Source organism: Setaria italica, chromosome V (genome assembly GCF_000263155.2).
Source record: "Setaria italica strain Yugu1 chromosome V, Setaria_italica_v2.0, whole genome shotgun sequence".
Taxonomy (NCBI): Eukaryota; Viridiplantae; Streptophyta; class Magnoliopsida; order Poales; family Poaceae; genus Setaria; species Setaria italica.
Genome location: NC_028454.1, coordinates 42821414 through 42839680, shown reverse-complemented (window position 1 = coordinate 42839680; position 18267 = coordinate 42821414). Strand labels below are relative to the sequence as shown.

Here is an 18267-nt window from a genome sequence, read left to right as displayed (position 1 = left end):
TGGTGCAGAATATGAAGGTCAAGAATGAGCAGATGAACCAGAACTTGGGGTTTCAGCAGCTGGTCATGCTAGAGTAGAGGAGGAGGAGGAGGAGGAGCACTATATGGACCATGGTTTTGACCCTGAGGGAGATGATCCCATTGAAGCAGATGAAGAATGGAGATATTTCAAGAAACAACAAAAGGAAAAGAAGAAAGTGGAGAAGAGAGGGAAGGTAAATGAAGGTACAGATGCTGTACCAAGTGATGAAGCCACTATGATGAAAGATGTTGTATATGCTGCACACACTACATATGACATAGACAACCTAAAAATAAAGAAAGGATCCACATTTGCTAATAAAAATGCTTTCGTCTTGATAATCAAGCAATATGCAATTAAAAGGGTGTTCCAGACATTTGTGGAGCATAGTGACACAACAAGGTACACGGCAAGATGTGTCGATTCAGTTTTTTGAATGGAAAATACATGCAAAGAAACTTCTTGGCTGCCCTACTTTCATACTTTCATGGTATACCATATTTTCATAATGGTTCAGATCTATTGTATACATGTTTTGTCCATATTTCATAATAGTTTAGATCTGTTATATACATGTTTTCTTCTCACTTTCATATCATTGATCATGTGTCTTTCATTTTCAGATTGTCTCCATTTCAAAAGGGCATACATACACGAGCACAAGCCAAGCGAAGGGTAAGGAAGCCACTAAAGGTTAGATCACCGATAGGGCAAAAGAGATACTCAGGTCAAATCCATCCATGAGAGCAAAGAAGATGAAGGATCAACTTGAACAACAATTCCCAATCAAACTACCATATAACAAGGTGTGGGAAGGAAGACAATGTGCACTTGAAGGACTCCATGGCACTTGGGAGGACAGCTTCAAAACATTGTGGAGTTTCAAAGTAGAGTTAGAAGCTACATATCTTGGAAGCATAGTAGAGATCGATTGCAAGAAGAAGAAAGATGGAAAAGTGTCTTTGGAGGCAGGCAATAGATCTTGAGCTGAAAACATGCTCATGGGTCAGTGGCAGATTTTCGGTAAGCCTTGCACACATGCTATATGTTTCATAGGTTCATTGAGAAAGGTGAAACTTGAGGACTATGTGCATGAATACTACTCACTTGAGCATTTCAAGACTACTTATCAGTTTGAGGTAAACCCGATGGTTGACATGACACAATGGCCTGTGGTTGATCCTGGGTTTGAAATGTTGCCTCCAAAATTAGAAAGAGCTGCAAGTAGATGTAAAGTGAAAAGAATCAATAGTAGAAGTGAGCCAGGGTAAAGGGATCTTACCAACGCAAGAGATGCTTCCAGTTTGGGCATATTGAAAAGGGATGTCGTGAGCCCTCTATTGAACTTGCTGCTGAATTAGCACCATCACTTCGTGCCAAATCTAGGTAAGCTGCATATTTTTGCTAATATGATTTCTTTTTTCCCACATGCAAAATGACTTGATTACATTGCTGTTCTACAGTAAAAGAAAGGGAGGAGGTGGTACTTCAAAAATGCAAGAATGCTTTCAAAAAGTCTAATAAGAATGGTACATGAACAACCTCTACTTTTTCTAAGCCCCCCACTCTTGCTGTTGAATTACCCAAATCTAGGTAAGTTGAACCTCAAGCTACATGTTTTTCTAATTTGGTTTCTTTTTTCCACATGCAAAATAACTTGATTACATTGCTATTAAGTAGTAAACGAAAGGGAGGAGGTGGTACTTCAAAATGCAAGAATGCTTCTAAAAGTCCAAGAAGAATGGTACAGGAATAACCTCTACCTTTTCAAGTCACTCAAGAACCTATTACAGCTACAGCTAGCCCCTCTGCTTCCTTAGCTATCTAAGCACCAGTTAGTTCAGGACCAACAATAAGAAAGATGACAGCTTCTGTTTCTACACCAACAAGACCACCAGGCACACCAATGAGTCCAGGGCCAACATAAAAAAGAATGGTAGCACAACTAGATATATCACCAAGAGGTATTTCTAGGAGGGTCATCAGGCTAGTGTGATCCTGAATCATTTTATTGAACTGTTGTTGTATGAAAAAGTCATGTATTGAACATATTTTGAGCATATGTTGTTCTGGATATGTTGGATCATAGCAATATGGTTCCTGTACTGAACCTAAGTTGGATCCTGTATGTGTACTGAACCTAAGTTGGCTCCTGTATGTGTTGGAGCATTGCACTATGTTGGTTGTAGGATGTGTTTCATTAGTCACTATAGGATATATTTTATTAGTCACTATGTTGCTTGCAAGATGTGTTAATCAATATTAGTCCATGTGTTGAACCTGAATAATATTTTTCATATGTTTGTCAATATTTAGTGCATGTGGTGACTTGTATAGTAAGCTGGCCATGTGCTTGTTTCTTACATTTCTAGTCGTCAGGTACCGGTTTGGGGGTATTTTTTTTCCAAGTTAACAGAGCTGACACTGAAATCTAACAGATTGGTATTTTTAGTTGAGCACTGCACCTTTTAGTGGTATTTTACGAGGTCAATATCTTTCAGTGGTATGTTACGGAAGTCGCGATCTTTCGATGCTACAGAACCAATTTTCCCTTAAATGAAAATCTGGCCGTGGTGGAGTGTTGGAAATTTGGTGGGCTTCAGCTAAAGAGGGAAATGTTTAGAAGATGCGCCAGCAAAACTGTTGTCATCACACGGGCACAAGGCAAAAGGTACAATAACTATCGAATTTAAAGCCTCCATTTGAACAAATTCTCTAATTTTAAAATTAAAGTATTATAAAATAGTGTGTATCCATATGCATAATAAAATTTTAGAAAAACAATTTAAAATGAAATAACTATATTCGAATTTTTAAAATTAAGATTTTAAGCCTCGGATGCTTAGGGGAGATGATATCTATTCTAGCTTTCCAATTAATACTACCTCTCTTTTGGAATATCTCGCTCTTTTGATTGAGAAAAAACTAATTTATTCTAATTAAGGGGGTGTTTGGCAACACTTCACTCTTGAAAAAACTTTATTCCACCAACTCCAGGAAAACGTGGAATACGTGTTTAGCTGATTGCAGTGCTGCAGCTCCACAAACATGGAAACTTGTTGTGAATAGTCTATTTTATCCTTTGTGAATGGGTCCACGTGTTAGTCTCTCCTCTCTTCTCCCCTCCCCTCCATCCCTCTCTCTTTTCAGATCCTGAGCTCCATACCATGGGCAGCGCCTTATCCCCGCCGCCGTCGTCCTCTCTAGATCTGCTGCAGCCTCGGTGCCTTGTGGCCAGCTAACAGCAGCTAGCCGCGAGGAGCACAATCACTCAGCGTAGCTGCCAAAACCAACACAATCACTCGGGGCGTAGCCGTCCGTACAGCCTCAACAGCACGAGGAGCCTCAACAGCACGAGGGGAGGGAGGAGCTCAAGGGATCGGCGGTCTATTGTGCGCCAATGGCGATGCCGAGGGCGCCGGGCGTGGGGTAGCTCCGGGTTCTCAGCTGCTTCAGGAAGCTGGAGTCGGGCCCTCACACCCCGTTGTTCGAGCTCGACGAGCATGACATCGTGTGGGCGTCCAGCGAAGGCGGGTGGGCCGTCCCGCCGGTGCCTCGACGCGCAGCCGCCGCCGTCGCCCCGCGCGAGGCGTCACGCGCACACGGTGCCGCAGAGCTTCAGGCTATCGTCCCTCTGTGTGGCCATTCCCATGAGGGCGGTGACGCCGGGAGCAGGCGCTGCCGCGCCGAGGCAGTGGTCGCCGGTGAGGGTGCTGGTGTGGTCGGGGAAGGTGGGAGAGGTGCGCCGCACGGAGGACGGCGGGGCGGCGATAGGAAGGCTGCGGACGAGTCGGACGACGAGGAGGGGGAAAACGGAGACAATGAGCGGTAAGGAAAAATTAGAAACGAACCGATATGTTGTGTAACAAGTGGTAAAGGTGAGTAAATAACCCTCAACTCCACGAGGAAGCTGAAACTGATATTTTTTTAGCACCCCCTGATGTACTCCAGGAAAAATGTGGATCTGACTCCTAGCTCCACGTTTTTTCTGGAGCTGGACGTGTTTGGCAGGGAATTTTGTGGAGTTGGTAAAATAGAGCTATTTTTTCTGGAGTGGAGTGTTGCCAAACACCTTCTAAAACCTCTTGCTTCATAAAAAATTGAATGCCATTTTTATTTCAAATGCACAAACTGGATCATATTATTAGGTGATTTAGGTCCTGTTTGATTCTAAGGGCTAAACTTTAGTCCCTATCACATTGGATATTTGATACTAATTAGGAGTATTAAATATAAGCTAATTACATAACTAATTGCATAGATGGAGGCTAATTCGCGAGACGAATCTATTAAGTTTAATTAGTCCATGATTTGATAATGTGGTGCTATAGTAACCATTTTGCTAATGATAGATTAATTAGGTTTAATAGATTCGTCTCGTGAATTAGTCCAGACTTCTGCAATTAGTTTTATAATTAACTCATATTTAATCAACCTGATCGTGATCAGGATCAACGTGACAAGGAGCTAAACTCCAAACACGCCCTTAGGGCAAGTACATTGCTACACGTCAGCGGTCTTATAGGTCGTCTAATGCAGTGCCATGTAGGATTTTTGATGATGTGGAGGAGGGAGAGCGAGGAGAGAGAAAGAGGTCGTTGCTTCACGAAACAACCACCTCATGAGCTAAATTGTAGGACTACGAGACAACTTAACATTCATTGCACGAGTTATTGTTGCCATGCAACTTATAATATTTTATTTTTCTTATGCACAAATTAAGGAATTACATACCAATACCAGACAACTTATAGGATAACGTAAAATCTATTGTACGGGTTACCTGTTGAATCGTCTCAAGATTACATGTTAATGTATGAGATCACCTATTTGACGACACCCATGTACTTGGCATAGGTGAATCATCTCAAAATTACATGTTAATGTATGAGATCACCTATTTGACGACACCCAGGTGGATGTGCGAACGCGCCTCTCGAATACCTCGCCTCCTTCCATTCGCAAAACCCAACCAAACCCCTCGCCTCGCATTCCCCGAGGCTCCCTCGTCCCTCCGCCCCGCCATGGCTCCCGGTGCACTAGCCCGCCACCTCCTCCGCCGCGCGCCCACCCCTCGCCTCGCGCGCCCCTTCGCCGCGAAGGCCCGCGCGTCCCGGCGGCCGCAGGAACCGGAGCTCCCGTCGGAGGAGGAGAACGACTTCGCCGGCGGCGAGGTTGCCGCCCCCACCGAGGGCATCAGCAAGCCGCTCGCCGAGGTCCTCAAGGAGCTCGGGAAGAGGGTTCCCGACTCCCTCGTGAAGACCCGCGTCGAGGATAACGGCTTCGCTATCAAGTACATCCCATGGTAAGCCTACCCGCTCGATCGGTAGCGATTACCCATCGAACCTTTGCTTCTATCGTGCAATGCTCCGATCGATTAGTCCAGTGCAGGTTATGTTTGAGTAAGACATTACTGAGTTCATGAGTAGGTGTCCTGGTTTCGCTAATTGAAATCGGGATATTTCCCTTTTTCTTAACAACAAATGAGTTGATGGGTAGGTTCTTCGAATCATTTTTTCCCCAGAACAATCTACTGTAAAATAAACGTGTTATAAATGAGTAGTTCTCTGAAGTCAGATAACATCTAGTAAGAGCTACTTGATTGTTGGGTCATGCCTTCAGTACTGTTCTCAAAGTTGCAGTTGGCGATCCGCTAACAGAGGATTGATCAACTTGATGGCTGATGAATTATTAGCTTGGACGAAAGTTACCACACTTCTATAGAATAACTTAATCCATGCCCTTTCTAAGCTGAAGAGGTTGCTCCTGCAGAACAATTCTAAGATTACTTTCATGAACTGAGCACTTGTAATAACCATAAAACAGACCGAATCTCGAATCAGAACTCTTAGGAGAATTTCACATTTCACATATTTGGCCTTTTTAGCTCTCGAATCTTGACAACCTGAAGGCCCTTCTTTGCAATCCAAGAGCCATACTTTCTTTATGGTTTACAGTTAATAGCTGTTTTAATTTTTATACCATGGACATCGTATAGAGGAAAAAAAGGCTGGATTCAATAAGCTATATACGCATTATCCCGACTCATTTCCTTTTTTTCTTTTCTTTTCTTTTTTATATATAAGGTGACATGGTAGCATAGGATCTCACTTCTGATGCCTCTTGCAGGCACATTGTGAACAAAATTCTCAACATACATGCTCCAGGTAAGCTTCTGTTCATCGTTAAATCAGATATTTGTTTGCCCTCTTGTTGACAGCATAAGTTCGAAGAGGTTGAACTGTTGAGGAGTTACATTTCTTTTTCTACTTAAACCCTTTTGCATCCATTACAGAGTGGTCTGGTGAGGTCCGCAGCATTGTTTATTCATCTGATGGGAAATCTGTATCTGTTGTCTACCGTGTGACTCTTCATGGGATTGATGCGGAGGTACCTCCTCTTCCAGAAAATGTTTTTATATATTCATGACTGATCTCTATAACTAAAGGTTATTCTGAAACCTGAGAAATTGGCTGGGCTTGTGGCTTACATTTGGATATTGGTGATCAATGGATAAATCTGCTTCCATTCGTCTTTGACAATCTACTGGTTAACTGTGATCATTGAATATTGATGTTCACCAGTTGTCTTAGATTTGCCAGTTCCCAGCTGTTATTTTGAGCCTTTCTTTTCTGTATGTCTACTGATCCTCTTCTGTTGACACTTAATTTGTTCTGATGATTTGTGGATCATAATTCATGAAGGTTTGATTATGCAAGTTTTGTGCTGCATAGTCATGTTTTTGTTATTGGATCCTTTTAGTTTCATCTCTGTTTGGAGATTTTTGGTTTCTGAACAAAATGGCTTTTTTGTTGCCTGCCAATTATTATGGCACTTTTGCTAATTGGCCATGCCTGTTTGTCTATGCCAATGTTTGTTCTGTTTTTGTTAGTACTGAAAGATGCAAAGGGAGGTCCCATATTATTTGAAAAAAATGGATCCATTTTGGATGATACAGTCTTCTAATTCTAGCACATAATTAAAACATAAGCAAACAGAGTCAAGATGCTGGACAAACATTAATAAATATGTAAGATTTTATACTTTCGTTTGACAACGTGAGGATCCTCAGTATTCCATCGTTAATGTCAATTCATCTCAGTGTTATTGTATGGCATTTGCTGATAATGGTGAACTGTTAACTTGTTGACAGCGGTTTCTCTGTGTTATGCTGTTGTAACTGCAAGTAGTTTTGTTTAATATATAATATATGGCTAGAACTAACATAAAGAATATCTTGACACTGTTGCCTGCTCTCTCTTTTTTTTTTCCAATCAGATCTACAGAGAGGCCACTGGAACTGCTTCTGTCGATGATACAGGCTATGGAGATCCCGTGCAGAAGGCAGAAGCTATGGCTTTTCGTCGTGCTTGTGCACGTCTTGGTCTTGGACTTCATCTCTACCATGAAGATATGTCATAGATGACTAATGTTACTATGTTAGTGTTCGCCATATGAGCTTTTGCATACTTCCAGTTCGTGGTATGTGGACCATTGTCGTTTAATGGGCTATCCATTTGCACTAGACATGCTTCTCTTTCTTATAAGGGATGTGAACACATAAATGTTTGAAGCTTAGGTTGTCATGTAGGTGAGACTATATGTAAGCTACCAATGCAACTAATGGTCTGAACTGTTTGCCTACGACGGCTTGTTCTATCATCTAAATCCCTGAGCCCATGTTCATGAAAGCTGGATAGCTCTTTTTTTTTCAATATTCTTAATTGGATATTCCATATGCATCAGTGCAAGTAGGTAGCACCTTGGATGAAATGTTTTGCATGTTAGTCATTGCTCCATCCAATACTAACGTGTTTTCAACTTCAAGATTACTAGGTAATTCTTTCCACTTATGCTAACTTACCAATTCCTTCACATGATTATTAGGTCAGATGCTGTACTGCTTATGATTTTTGCTTAATCTTGTATTGAAGCTGTTGATCACTATCCCTTCCAAAAAGAAACGAGGGCACAATTTTTTCATAGTACCACACTGATGATGCCATATTTCAGTATTAGGATGTCCAACAAGTGAAGGGTCCCATGTCTCACTGAGACATCGATGGATAGCATACTAACACAGTAGCACACTACTGGGTGGGGCCGTGGGGTGGTCAACTCAAGGTTCTTAGCCTTCCTAGTGTTCATACCTATTATACAAAGTTAATGCTTCTAAAGGCATACTTTCACAGATGTAATTTTACATTCAACCGGAACACATGCAATTGAAAGACTGGTGACTAAGAAATGTGCACCATAGTGGTATTTTACACAACATTATATGGTACTGCAATGGTTGGAAATAATTGTACCAACTACTGAATTGAAATGGACAAGATATTAAGTACATATGAAGGGTGAAATAACAAATAGTTCTTCATGTCCTACAAGTAGCATAGTGCTACTTTATTATTACAACCACCATGCTTGAGAATAGTAGATTAACAGCAAGGTCTCTGCACTGCGAAGAGACAGAGAGAAGGGGAAGGGAGGGGAGGCGGGGGGGGGGGGGGGGGGCAGGAGGAGACCTGGACCTAACCATGGTAGTAACACCAAGAAGTGACATCTACATGAGTGGGTGACCCAAGACAATAAAAATTTATCTATGGGCCATTGTGTTAATGAGTCACACAGCAGTGCTTGACTACTCCAAAGCCTTCTTTGGAGTACCCAATACTGTGTTTGGAATGACGGGAGGTAGTGCCAAGTGCTAAAAACAAACATTAGCACTACTCTGAACCTGTCTCTGATTAGGGGCACAGGCTCTCCTTAGAGCCTTGACCACCTAGATGCAAGCTATCAACTGAAAGATCATATGAAATGTTAGTTGGTGCATCTAATCATTTGCATAGAAAAGTGGACGGTTGGTTACACAAGAAGTAGTAGCTGGTCATATGTCAAATTCATTTGCTCTAGGTAACACCAAGACTAAAGATTAGAGACACTAAATGGTTCATGCTTCACCCAGAAGCACCATGCCTAAGCTAGATACGGTTGGGATTCTACTGATTATACGTGGGAGTGGCATGCTAGTTCAATCAGTTGTTTAGCTGTCATTGTTGTCCAATTTGACTAGCATCATCATGAATTAACCCTCCCTGGGTCATGCTTGACTGTTAGAGTTTCTTTAGCTACAGCCTTGTCTTGCTAGGGCTGAAACTAACTTTTCCCGGATGAAGTCCTTCCTTGGACTGTTGTTAAAATGGTTGGGGTTTATGCTTGTCTGTTAGTACACCCCATCCTTGGGGCATGAAGCTTTGAGCCCATCCTGGGGCTAAAGCTAATTTCCAATCACCACATAACTATGTGGGATACGGAGGTGAGCACTTTGACTGATGAACAGGATCTACAATAGTGCCTTTTGGTGTTAGAGATGGACACATGGACTCAACATGTTGGAAACGAGAACAAGACAGCAACAGTGGGAAGGGAGACCATGGTTAGGCCAAGGGTTGCTCTGGAGCAGCGGACACCGCAAAGTGTGAGGGAATCAGCCGGTAAGGATGAGCAGCCTGAGTTGGAGTTGGCAGTGTTGGAGCTGTGAGTGCCATAGTCATGCCTGTTTAATGGGGACACACACTGTCAAGATATTAGTACAACTGAACAGAAAGAAATTGTTCAAGTAATCTTGAGAACATGGTGAGTGAGTTTCTTAGCAAACTAATGCATGCATACTGATGAAGTTATTATCATACTTTCTACTGTTTTAAATGCATGCACACTGGTTTACATTCATGTACTGTAACCTGACAGATTGACAAATCAATGCTGGTAGACTATTATAACAATGTGTGGAATTTGCATTGAGCGCTACATTAAGCTAGGATGACAAATGCACCGGTGGGTTCAACTTTTGAGTCTTATAATGTTTCTAAGTGGATATCAAGAATAGCTAGAAATACCTGCTTGGGCTTGAGGGCTCGCTGCTAGTGACAATGGTCCTCCAAACTGCTGAGCAAAGCCTGTTACAGCTGCAGCTGTAGAGGATACAGTAGAGAAGTGGAACATCTGTGGGTATTGCAAGTTGTAGCCTTGTCCAGATGTATAGTTGGTTGTAGTGTTTCCTGACTGCCCAAACTGGAAATATGGATAAAAGGGACTTGTTCCAGTCACCATGCCAGCTGCTGCTCCTCCATAAAATGGGTACTGGGCTCCTCCATAGATATTGTAGAAGTTCTATTTAACAGACAAGAGAAACAAATTAAGTCTTTATGCTCATGATCATAGATTCTGTTGTCTACCACTCTTTCCATATGTAAGTATATGATGTTATATAAAGCTTAATATTGTTCGATGCTCGCTACAGTAGTCAAACCCATTTCCCCAATTTAAGATATGCTTTGTTACAGTACTCCCGATCTGGCTCTGCTTGTTATAGTTTATTTGCTTAACAATGGGTCTGCTGACAAGAGGTGGACAAACTAGGGCCCCGGTCCATGTGCGGTTGGGTAAGATAGAAAGTTGCTAGGACCAGAAACCACTATGTTTTCAGCACTGGATTGGTTCATATAGAGGGTACATGTTTCCAGTGGACATGGCAATATTAGAAATTGGGCCCTTCACCATCCAGAATGATTGTTCTGAGGAAGATTGGAAAGCAATTGGTGGCTATCTACAAACAAATATTTGACTCTTCTCTCTACATGATAATATGTCTTTCCTCTCAGGTCTCAAACCTGAAGAAAGGAAATGTTTTTGAAAAGATAGCTCAGATGTTGGCAATGCATATTATTGTCCATATGCTGGACAGGTAGGCAGAAGGTGAATCTTTTTCTAGGAGCAGCCAGGCAGTTAGCTCACGCTTTCCCAGATTACGTTAAATTGAAAAGAAAACTAACTGGGAATCTGTAACAGTGCGCTCCAATATATATGCCTTTTTTTTACATATCTCTTGTGGAAAAGGGTAAACAAAACCTTCGTCGGCAGCAAAAGGAAAATGGCGGTGCTTTAGATTTTCCACTAGCAAACATGATTTTGCAGATGATATGGCTGTATTCTTTGCATCTTCATGTTAGATTTGTTGGTGATAGAAAGTTACTGAAACCTTTTTTTTATCATGCTCAAGCAAAAAGTGGCACATTGACTATTAATTCTGTGCTTTCTAATATAAACAGAAAATATAACGGCATTTGAGCGAAAAATCTGCCATTTCATATTTTTCTTTGATTGGCTGTACACACTACTGCAGTTATGTTTTAAGAAAAATGCATGCTAACAGCTAACTGACATTATCTTTAGGTTGTGCGGGACTTGTTTCCAGCATAAATATAATGAAGAAATCATTCATTAAACACAGAAGCTGAATACCGATCCTCAAGTTTTAGTTTGAAAGGTCGCAGAAGACAAAATGATTGGCAGTTCAGAAAAAAGGAATGGTAATTTGCATGCTCTATACATTTATTTTCCTGGCCTGGTACTTTGTGTCATATAATTGTTATATCCAGAAAATGCATACACTGTGATTTTCGGTGCATGGTTTATCCTATCATATTTTTGATGAAAAATGCATGATGCAAAATACTTTTGGTGCACTTACTGTGGCTTGCACGCAACTCCACAAATTAGTAAGTGAAATAAATAAAAATAGCCATTTTATTGTACTTGCTGGTGAACTAAATAGAGCTTTTATTAGCAATGTAATTAGGTACTTACTGTTGGATAACTGTAATCTGGAGTATAGGGAGAGTACCTGCAGAGGGAAGGATAGCAGGGTATGTCAGTTCTGTTCTTACAAATTAATAATGCAAGTTTGTCCCGTAGGCTACTGCTTGATTTCTCTCTCTCTCTCTCTGAGTGTGTGTGTGTGGGGGGGGGGGGGGGGGGGGAGTCTTTTCTTACTTTGTTGAGAGAGAGAGAGAGAGAGAGAGAGAGAGAGAGAGCTTGTGACTGGGCTGCTATCATGTGTCACTAGAGCACGCATGGCCACTTTATGGTTGTGTGTGAGAGAGAGGCCGAGGGTAAGAGGCATGCAAGCTAAAGCTTACATGCGGACATGTCCATTCACCCTTGACCAAGGACCAAGATGGCATGTCATGCATGCATGTGATTCGCCCTCTGTTATTACTTACCCATAGACATGGTAGGGGAGGCCTTGTGGGATGGCATAATGAGGGAAGGTGGCATGAGAAGGAAAAGCTGCTCCCAGTCCACCTTGGATCCCTGCCTGCTGGCTGAAGGATTTCATCACCCTAAAGCTCCTAGTCCCTCCTGTAGCAACATCATTAGCAAAAAACAAAGCAAGTTTATACACATTGCTTGCTAATATTATCAGGAAAAGATACTAATTAAAAATCAGTCATTGACATGTTTCGGTGCAACAAGGGTAAAATTATTCTGACACTGATACCATTCTTCAGTCGATCAGTTGCAAGCAAGACGACACAATAGAAGTAAAAGATTCTTGTTTCTGTCCCTTATTATATATGATTATGTTTTCATCAGCAAGATTTACAATCCACACTGTCGAATAGTATGCTACTCCCCCGTTCCAAATTGTCGGTCGTTTTGGCTTTTCCAAGTTCATATATATTATTATGCATCTAGACGGACACTATATCTAGATGCATAATAATATCTATGAATCTAGAAAAGCTAAAACGACCTACAATTTGGATACAATTTGGAACGGAGGGAGTATATTATCACTTAGCTCGAGGATAACTAACATCTTTGTACTATTGATGTTCCTTCAGCTCTACTTTTTCCAGGAGTAATGCCAAAGCAGCATATCCTTTTGTCTCTATATATAATTTTTCTAACTGAAAACATTGAACTTGAACCGTTTTAAGGAAAGCCTACTGTTTTAGGACAATAAAGTAGCACTAAGTTAAAGTTAGACATTTAAGCAATTTATTCTCTACTGGATGCCAACTCAATACCGTCATTTAGCGCTGGAGGGTTATCAAAGTTAGGCAATCTTGTTGTCTTGCTCTTTAAGCTCTTTGCTTATTCTAATTTCTAATGGCATGAAGTAACCTTTAGTGCATAAAATCATGTCGCTAGTTTGTGATCATGCATGGAAGTGCATATAAAGTTTCTAGTAACATATAAGATATGGTGCATATCTGTAACGATAATGAGTTCTCTTTTTCAAGAACTTTTAGTTGGTGTGCTCTATTCAGCTACAGAGAACGTGTCATAAAAGGCTTTCAATTAAGCAAGCTAGCTAAGTATTCTTCTATGTTTCTTTGTACAGCCAGTGAAATAATGGTAAATATCTAACCATGCTGAGGCGTTGGAGGCCTAGATCTTTGAACCCCAAGGGAAGCCAGATTACAGTTAGCCCTCCTCCCGTCAATCACTGGCGCGGGATCAACACAAGCTCTCATCGCCGCATCCGGGTCCCGGAAGGTAACCTACAATGTGAATTTTGTGGTGCATGATTAACTGAAATTAAGCAAACACCATATTGCATCAGAAAAGAAAGAAAAAGGACAAATGGATAGGGGACCGAAATGTTTACAAAGTCTACTGAAATTAAATGCATATAAAAGTGATGAACTGTGTAAGATCATACAAATCCGTAGCCTTTGGATCTGCCAGTATTCTTGTCTGTGATGACAACGGCCTCCAGGATCTCCCCAAACTGCTCGAAGTACTTCCTCATGGTCTCCTTCTGGGTTTCCCATGCGAGTCCACCAACGAAAACCTTGGTGTAGGTTGTGTCTCCAAACTGCCCCATCACACTCGGTGGACTCATGATACTTCCAACTTAGAACCAACAAATCTATCTCCAGCGAGAAGCAGCAAGGTCAGCAACTTAGGATCTGAATGGCTAGGCTAGTTCTTGTTAGAGGAAGGGAAGAGGAGAGGGGAGAGGAGAGGGAAGGAGGGAGGAAAGCTAAAGGTTAGAGGAAAAGGGGGTAGAGGGGAGAGAGAGAGAGGAGGGAAGGGAGGGTACAGAAACAGCAATATATACTAGTGCTTGCTATAATGCACCAGCCATGTCCTTTTGGTCCAAGCCACGCTCATATAAAAATACCACGCACCGGGTGACACACCCACCCCGCCAATAGTAGCTAAAAATGACCCTACTACCCCTATCTGAGTGAACAGTAGTTACAGGGTGGTGTTAGGCTGTCCTTGTCTGGAGAGTGGCAGAAACGGAACGGAGGATGGGGATGATTCCAACGGGGTTAGGGAGCTTAGGAGTATTTATCTTTCTGAACTTATCTGAATCTTAACATGCGCTATTCTTTTGATAGTTGGATTTGATTGGTCATTAGATCTTTGCTAATTGATTTGCATGGAACCTTTTATAACATGTGAAAATACAATTAATGAGCCATTAACATGGTACTTATTTTTATTGCTTTTCTAGCAGAATGTAGTAGTAGGTGATGAGCACATACACAACAGGTGACCCATGCCTGAGTATGTGAAGTTGGCTATTGCAAGTTGCAACATAACCTTGGGGGTTCCTCCTTCGTTATCAACCAAAAGTTCTTAACCACATGGATATTTTCTAGTTTAATTTCCGCGGAAGGTGGTTGTCTGGTTGACAAGCTTGTGCTGTGGAAATATATATAAATATTCTAGAGCACTATATACTGCCAGTAGACCGTATCTCTAGGGAGACATACTAAAACTGCAGGGGTGCAAAAGTTTGCCTATCAGTTGATTAAATTCCCCCGTATTCCCATGCTTCCTACCAGCTGCTTAACCTAGAAAATACCATGGCCCATAAATTGTGAAACTATTAAAAAGAACAGTAGAGGCTAGAGCAATGATCTGATGTTATTGTGAGCACTCGTGATCCTAGCCACTTGGAGTTAGAGCAACAAACTGTGGTGGAGGCTGGAGACTTTTGCATAGTACATCATCAAGCACGCACAAAGGCATTCTCCACGAGTGAAGATATTTGGTGATGTGCATTGCCTGGCAAACTGAAGGAAATGCATGATGTGCCATCAGGTCCGATCTGGAGATGGACGGCTGGAGATGCCTACCCTGTTGGTGTGGTCGGGAGGAAATCATTTGTTCCGTTCCGTTCCGTTCCGTGGCTCGATTGGGACGCGGCGCCAAAGCTTGTGCCTCTTTCTAGCTCCTAACTCTAGATGTATCGTGGTTTTTAAGCCATCTCTGATAACAACAGCCTCGTCCATCGCTTGGTCATCTCCAAGACAGCAACAATACGATCTTTGACGCCCCGTGTGTACGTACCTATCCATGCATCACATTGCTGCCGACTAATAGTTGTCCCTTTCGTTTCCTGAAGAATGTAGGGGAATATACCAAAAGAATTTATGCTAAGGCATATGGCACAAGAATATTAATTGATTTACTAACACAGAGAAAATATAGCCATGGGTGATTATCCATAAAATCACTATTTTCCATATTGTTATTAATACTTCAATGGATTCTCATCTTAATTGGGGGGGGCAAAGAAGTTAAATTCACAAAAATTTTAGTCTTGTTGGAGTCGATTAGAGAAAAATCCTAAATCAAGTAGGATGGGGTGTCCTTGTCTAATCTGGACAGAGTTTTCATATGATAGTATCAATGTGTGCGGGCTACTATGGCCTAGCTTTTAGCGGGCGGGAGAGGTGCTTCAATATGGGACAAAGTACCAATATTGCTAACGTGTGCCCTTAATTCATCCAGAAATTCAGTGAATTCTTAATTTCACTGGACAAGCGTTCTGGCAGTCTCGTGATTTTCTCCTGAAATGTGGTCCCAATCCATTTCATGTAGGCCAGGATTCCCTCGCCGAAGTTATCCTCCCTTGAAGGCATGAACTGTAGTAATTGGTGTAAAAGTAGGAAGTATAGGAGTATTTCCTATGAAGAAGAAAACTCTGAGTATTGTTTTCTTACGTCTGTTGTTCCTCTACCCCCGTTCGGTTGACGGTTGCTCTTGCTCTGATCATTTGGCTACCAACTTCATCGCAAGGGGAATCTTTTCTTACAATCTGTTGGAGTATTTCCTCTCTGAACAAGGGAGGAATCAAAGTCTGGTCCAGTATCGTCTGACGTATCTGTGTCCTAGATTTACTCCCCCAGTGTCAGTCTGGCTGTGTCTGTTGACTGGTTGACTGACTTGGAACAAGGGTGCCAAGGTAATTTTGCATGTTAGGGGACAGTCTCTTGCTCCCTAATTACACCTAAATTAATGTGTTCAATGTAGCTGTGAACCCTGTAGGGCAACCCGTCGCACGCTCGTTCCCCTTGCCTCTTCAGTTTGGACCTTAATTTTGATCTTTCGAAATCCGATTATCTGAACCATTTTTTTATGAGCAGAAATCTGAAAACATGATAGTTCCCCTTTTTTGTGGGTTTTAATATCTGGCTTCGTGGCATCCACGTAAGAAATTAAGTTCTAGTTTTCTGTGATCTACTCTTGTCTAATTTCTCGTTTTGGGTTCCTTGCTCAATCTTTGCGTGATTCAACTAGTATCCTCGCACCATCTTCCTGCTCGCCAACGTGTTTTTTCTTGGAAGGAATCGAGGCTTGAGTTGGCCACCCAGTATTCCGTTTCCAACTTATCCCGTGTTGTGTCACCTTTTTCACCCGGTGAATAGGGGAAAGAACGGCGGCAACGAAGCAGACTGGTGTGGAAAAAGGTCACCAACTGGTGCCATACTGCGCAGCATTTTGGATTCCACTCTCCGTGTTTCGATCTCTTCTGGTAGGGCGATATTGGGCGGTGGCAGCGATGTTGGAAAGAAAAAAAAGGCTCTGCTTGTCTTTCCTTTGGAAGAAAATTTTGCCTCAAAGGAGAATCGTCACAGTTTTCTATTGGTAGAGCGTTGAATTCTGCCATCATTTATTTATCAAGTTCATGTCACGTTTCTAGCTTCTGGAGCTCTGCTTGTCAAGAAAGTTGCAATGTTTTCACTAACTTTTCTAATTATACTAAAAAATTGCATGTCATTAGCTACTCATCCGTATTACGCTGAATTTTTGCATAGCCCGTTGTTGTTCCCGGAGTCTGAAAATCGTCCATCACTTACCCGAATGCTGTATTTTAAAAGTCTGAATAATGCATTGTGTACTTTGAAAGTAGAATAATGCATTGTGTACTTTGAAAGTCTAAATAATGCTTGTATATTTGTATGTCATTGGTGGCTAAACTTTGTGGGGACTTCCACTTATCCAAATTCCGATCGCTGCAAGTAGCCGATGCAGAAGTGGATAGACAGTTGGCTAATCCATCAACATCTTATCCACACAATCCTCCAACGTGTCATGTCCTGGAGTGTTTGTTGCCTATAATTTACTAGTCGGTAGCTGATGGCATGGAATGAACAATGGAACAAGACAATAAACCCTATACGTCATAAGATTAGCAAATCCCTCAATATTCTAGCACAAATTCATGTGGTTTTCTTTTCTTGCAGAGACGGTTCTGTTAAAAAACCATACTCCCACGTAGTAGTGGTAGCATCTCCGTGCATGAGCGTCTGCGGGTGGGCCAGGCGGCGCTTGGGCGCAATAATTCTGGAAATAATTGGCGCGACGCACACCCAACTAGTCTGAGAGGAGAGGCTGTCCCACGTGACTGGACAGAGTGTCCCCCCGCGAGGAACGAGACCAGCTGTAAAGCGGGCCCGCCCCCGCCTGCGCGGCCATCGAGGTCCCCCCACTTGTGCCCAAAAAGCCACCGTCCACTGCCTCCCTGCCCCGAGGGCTCGGCGGCACGTGCGGCCCAGGTACGGCCCGCGTGCCCTCACTGCTGCTGTAGTGCTGTGCTGTGTCTGAGCTGAGTGAGTGACTGGAGCAACGCAAGAGGAGATACCTGCACTGCACACCCTGCTCGTTCCGGTCTTGGACTCCTCTGGTAATTCCTCCCAAACGAGGAAACGACATCCAGGGTAACTGCCTAACTGGCCATGAGAAAATGTTCTTGGATGCCTTTTTCTCCAGGCGATGTACCACCCTAATCTCTAATCTGTGCGTGTGTTACGGCGCGTCGGTTCTACAGCGACAGTCAAGCAACTATGAAAAGCAAACACTTTTTGAATGCTTTGAATTTCTGCACTAGCATTACTTAACATTTGTTCGAAATTTTAATTAACGTGATCTTCTCGGTCACCAAATCAAGAGGAATTTGTTCCCCACGTTTTCCCCCTACATGAGGGAATAGGAATCGCGTCCGTGATCATCAGGCACGCGGTTAGTTTCCTAAACGGACTCTAGGCTCTGTGGAAGCTTTTAGCTAAAGACAAAAAAAACACTAATTGCTAAGGGAGTCGGAGGAGGGAGAAGATCTAGTTCCACGTCCACGACCGAGGCAATACCGTT

At 42.3% G+C, this 18267-nt stretch overlaps 2 protein-coding genes across 3 annotated transcripts; one reads left to right on the top strand and one right to left on the bottom strand.

The window, feature by feature from the left end:
• Positions 1 to 4957: 4957 nt before the first annotated feature.
• LOC101781913 (DNA repair RAD52-like protein 1, mitochondrial) lies at positions 4958 to 7712 on the top strand. Its single transcript, XM_004970708.3, has 4 exons — positions 4958 to 5326; positions 6151 to 6188; positions 6317 to 6411; positions 7300 to 7712. Exons 1-4 carry the CDS (start codon positions 5046 to 5048, stop codon positions 7441 to 7443), a joined length of 558 nt encoding a protein of 185 aa, XP_004970765.1. The 5' UTR covers positions 4958 to 5045; the 3' UTR covers positions 7444 to 7712.
• A 507-nt stretch (positions 7713 to 8219) lies between these two features.
• LOC101782314 (RNA-binding protein 24-B) lies at positions 8220 to 13953 on the bottom strand. 2 transcript variants are annotated; one of them, XM_004970709.2, is made up of 6 exons: positions 13538 to 13953; positions 13244 to 13376; positions 12090 to 12228; positions 11674 to 11710; positions 9924 to 10197; positions 8220 to 9580 (listed from the first exon to the last, which is right to left on the bottom strand). In XM_004970709.2, exons 1-6 carry the CDS (start codon positions 13718 to 13720, stop codon positions 9462 to 9464), a joined length of 885 nt encoding a protein of 294 aa, XP_004970766.1. In that variant the 5' UTR covers positions 13721 to 13953; the 3' UTR covers positions 8220 to 9461. The 2 variants fall into 2 exon arrangements, with proteins under 2 accessions (XP_004970766.1, XP_004970767.1); XM_004970710.4 differs by having other exon boundaries at positions 8220 to 9600; positions 13538 to 13951.
• Positions 13954 to 18267: the final 4314 nt, after the last annotated feature.

Bases quoted from the DNA above. Each gene is read 5' to 3' on its own strand.
- LOC101781913 (XM_004970708.3), top strand. From the start codon at position 5,046: ATGGCTCCCGGTGCACTAGCCCGCCACCTCCTCCGCCGCGCGCCCACC. The intron at 5,327-6,150 runs GTAAGCCTACCC...TGCCTCTTGCAG, and splicing joins GCTATCAAGTACATCCCATG to GCACATTGTGAACAAAATTC. The intron at 6,412-7,299 runs GTACCTCCTCTT...TTTTCCAATCAG, and splicing joins TTCATGGGATTGATGCGGAG to ATCTACAGAGAGGCCACTGG.
- LOC101782314 (XM_004970709.2), bottom strand. From the start codon at position 13,720: ATGAGTCCACCGAGTGTGATGGGGCAGTTTGGAGACACAACCTACACC. The intron at 12,229-13,243 runs GTTAGATATTTA...ATGTTGCTACAG, and splicing joins GCCTCCAACGCCTCAGCATG to GAGGGACTAGGAGCTTTAGG. The intron at 9,581-9,923 runs GTATTTCTAGCT...CCCATTAAACAG, and splicing joins GAGCCCTCAAGCCCAAGCAG to GCATGACTATGGCACTCACA.